At 54.2% G+C, this 3,610-nt stretch overlaps 1 protein-coding gene across 1 annotated transcript; it reads right to left on the bottom strand.

The window, feature by feature from the left end:
• Positions 1-729: 729 nt before the first annotated feature.
• ZBTB39 (zinc finger and BTB domain containing 39) lies at positions 730-2,868 on the bottom strand. The gene has a single exon (XM_009697539.1). It carries the CDS (start codon positions 2,866-2,868, stop codon positions 730-732), a length of 2,139 nt encoding a protein of 712 aa, XP_009695841.1.
• Between the last annotated feature and the right edge of the window lie 742 nt (positions 2,869-3,610).

Here is a 3,610-nt window from a genome sequence, read left to right as displayed (position 1 = left end):
GCTCGGGGAGGGCTCCCAGAGACCAGCAGCACTGCCTGGGAACGGCCCTTGCGAGCGACGATCACCCTCCTGCGCGTTTACAGCCAGGTATCCCTCCTCTTTCGCATGTGCACACTCACACGCTGCTTGCTCATCTCCCCTGTAGCAGAGCAATGACTTCAAGGCTGATTCTGTGACACGGACTTCACTTAGCTCCTCGCAATAGCAGCAGAACCCCAGTGATGCCCAGAACGAGTCCTTTTTTCCTTTTTTCTTTCTTTTTTTTTTTTCCTTCTCTTTGAGTCCAGCACCATCCTGCTCTGGCTCTGTCCCTCTCTACTGAGGTCAGGTGTGAAAAATCTTAGCAGCATCAGTTTGTGGACAAGCTCAAACCGAGGGTTAGCCTAGTCAAGTGGGCTAAAAGGTTAAAAAAAAATATAATCTAGATTCAAAACCTAGTGAGAAATGCTAAAAACACAGAACTCGATGGCCTCTAACAGGACCAGAGGTAAGTAAACACGACAGACTTCTTGGAAACAGTGATGTAGCTTACGTGCTGTTAATTTGTACAATGCCACCAATCTAAAAAGCCCTAGCAAGGCCAAAAATAAAATAAAAAAAATTTAAAAAAAATAGAAAAGGAGGATTCCATCCATGATGCCTGACCATTAAATAAAATAAATGACATTTTTTCCACAGCTTCTGTAATTAGTATTTGCTCCTTTGCTGGCCCTGCCCTGCCTCACCCCATCAGCTGTCTGTGTTTTTCTCCGCATCTTTGGAATGGATGATATACATGAAAGTCTGTTCGATGGTGAAGTCCGGGGGGAGGCTGCCTTTGTGCACGCCTATGTGCTTGCTCATGAGGTTGAGCGTGGAGCTGTAATGCCCGCACACAGTACAGCGGTACATGAGGGCTCCCGAGTGCGTCCGCAGGTGGCACTTGATGGTGGAGCGGCCGCGGAAGAACTTGTGGCACACCTTGCACTGGTAGGGCTTTTCTCCGGTGTGGATCCTCCGGTGGTAGTTGAATTCACTGGTGTGGGCAAACCTCTTCCCGCAGACCTTGCAGCTGTACTTGCTGTTGCCCGGCTGGTTTTGCAGCGCCAAGTCTTCGCTCAGGAACTCCTCCGTCAGCTTCCTCTTCTGCAGGCCCTGCTGCTGGAGGCGGTCTCCAAAGCTGGGTCGGATGTCCAGGCTGCCCCCGCACTTGTGCTGGCTGACGTGGTAACGGTACGGCGCCTCCAGCTTGAAGCTCTGGCCACAGAAGTGGCAGCGGAAAAGAGCCTCCTCCATGTTCTGGTGAATGGCCAAGTGCTTCTCCAGGAGGTGCCGATCCACAAAGCTGTTGGCACAAACAGAGCAGGAGAAGACCGAGATCCCCAAGTGAGACAGGGTGTGCCACATCAGGCTGCAGAGACTGAGGTGCCTCTGGTCACACACGCCGCATGTCTGGCTTTTCAAGTTCACGTGGTCCAGGATGTGGTTGCGGACGGTGTGGAAATCTTTGGCCAAAGGCTTCCCGCAGGCAGCACAGGCCAGCTCTGAGCCAGGCCCTCCCCCAAACATGGTGACCTTCCCCGGCAGCGGGTCGCTGGGGTGGACGATGATGTTGTTGTCAAAGACCCCTTCTCGTCGGTGGAGGGTCAGCTGCCACTGGGTGAAGAACTTGGTCTCGCACATGTCACAGGAGAAGAGAAAGATGCCGATGTGGGACAAAACATGAGTGACCCTGGAGTTCCGGTCCTGGAAGTGGGTTTCACAGACCTTGCAGTTCCCGGTGAGCAGATCAACGTGATCTCTCGCGTGCTGGCGGATCAGCTGGATGTTGGGCTCCAGGACCTTTTTGCACACCTGGCAGGGCATGGCCTTGCTATCCCGGCTGTCATTCTCAAAGGCCAGCTCTTCTTCACTGTCGTCACTCAGCTCAATAACTTCTTCTGATGGGCCCAGCTCTTCGCTGGCATCTTCGAAATGCAGTTCGTCCTCACCCAAGTCCTCCAGCTGAAGCTCATCCATCTGCCCAAAGCCTTGCTCTTTGGAGTGGTCACTGTTGCTGGGACAGGAGTTGCTCCCCGTGGAGATGTCCAGGGAAGGATCAGCGGTAAAGAAGCCGCCCTTACCATAGTCGCCATTGCTCTGGACCTTATACTGCTGGCAGGAGCTTGCAGTGGTTTGAACGACGATGTTCACACCACCCAGGCTGGGCTGGGCCGCCATGCTCACGGCCGGAGCAAACTGCCCTTGATCCGATTCCTGTTCTGTCTTGGGAGGCTGCTGCGGATGCATCAGGGGAAGAGTCTGGCTGGCTTCACTCACAGTATTCCTGTCGTCCTCTTTGTAGCTGCCTCCTACTTCCCCATGCAAGACGTAATTCCGTTCAGGGCCAAAATGCTCCCCGCTGCTCCGGATTTCACCCAAAGAATGGCTCTGCTCTGAAGAGGTGCTGCTCAGGGGACCCGACCGGCCTTCGCTCACGGACAGGGAGGGTTGCTTGGTGATGGCTGAGCTCTCCAGGTCAGGGAAAGTTGAATGGCAGGCTTTCAGCAGATCTTCCATGCCCAGCCGCTCTGCCACCTCATAAATGACGCCCACGTTGATTAGGTCTGTGAAGAGCTCCGAGGTGTACACAAAGCTGAGGATCTTCTCGAAGTTGGCCGGCGTGATGAAATCCACTACGTAGGTCCTAGCAGCATCCAGCCCCGTGTTCAGAAAGAGGTTCTGGAAGTAGCCTGCGGCGCAGGCCAGAACAGCCTTGTGTGCAGCAAAGGAGCGGGTGCCCACCAAAATGGTGACGTCGCACATGGTCTCGGAGAGCCTGCACTTGTTGAGCTCCTTCAGCAGGTTGTTGGGGTGATTGGTGCTATGCAGCTTGATCCTCATGCCCATCTTAGCAGCTGCTTAAAAGTCCCTCTCCTGGTCAGCTGCTTCTTCACATATACATCAGCTGCATGAGCAGGAGGTGTCTGGCATCCAGGAACTGACAGGGCAAGGGGCTCTAGAGAGAGGAAAATGCAAAAGATGTTAATACCTTAACGGCCAAAGGACACCATTCCAGTCACCCCTCAAATCTTCCACCTTCCTGACGAGCAACAGAGAAACAGCATAGCTGCTTGGATGGAGATCGACTAAAACCTATCTCACAGCTTCAAAGATCGACTGTTTGGGAAGCGAAGGGAAAGACGCACAAAGGCACAGGTGCAAACAGACAAAATAGGCCATTTAGTCTGCCAGCAACAGCCTGAAGTTCCCGCTTCTATTTGGGCACGGACAGAGGTCCCTCCGCCTCGCAGCTCCACTCGGTTCGGAAACCGAGCCCCAACTGCTGCCTGTTACACAGACATCCACCCTCTCCCTGAGCCAGGGATCGCTCCTGTCTGGAGGGCTGAAATTCAGGCTCTACACGCTGGTCGGCTTCGCCTCCGGCTCTCCTCCAGCCACCACCGCTTCATACCTGTGCTTCGGATTACTCCCGTACCCACACAGTAACTTTCGGTTTCCAAGTGGGATCTCATTTCAGATCCTCCCCAGCACGCCAGCTTCTCCGGTTCCCCTGGGATTTCTCCTCCGCCACACCGGTACTTGCGGCACCTTTCAGTGCTCTCAGCCGGGCGGTTTGTGCGGCATTGCC

This window comes from Cariama cristata, unplaced genomic scaffold (assembly GCF_000690535.1).
Source record: "Cariama cristata isolate BGI_N322 unplaced genomic scaffold, ASM69053v1 scaffold30323, whole genome shotgun sequence".
Classification (NCBI taxonomy): domain Eukaryota; kingdom Metazoa; phylum Chordata; class Aves; order Cariamiformes; family Cariamidae; genus Cariama; species Cariama cristata.
This window is presented reverse-complemented; position numbering and strand designations above follow the sequence as displayed.

Bases quoted from the DNA above. Each gene is read 5' to 3' on its own strand.
- ZBTB39 (XM_009697539.1), bottom strand. From the start codon at position 2,868: ATGGGCATGAGGATCAAGCTGCATAGCACCAATCACCCCAACAACCTG.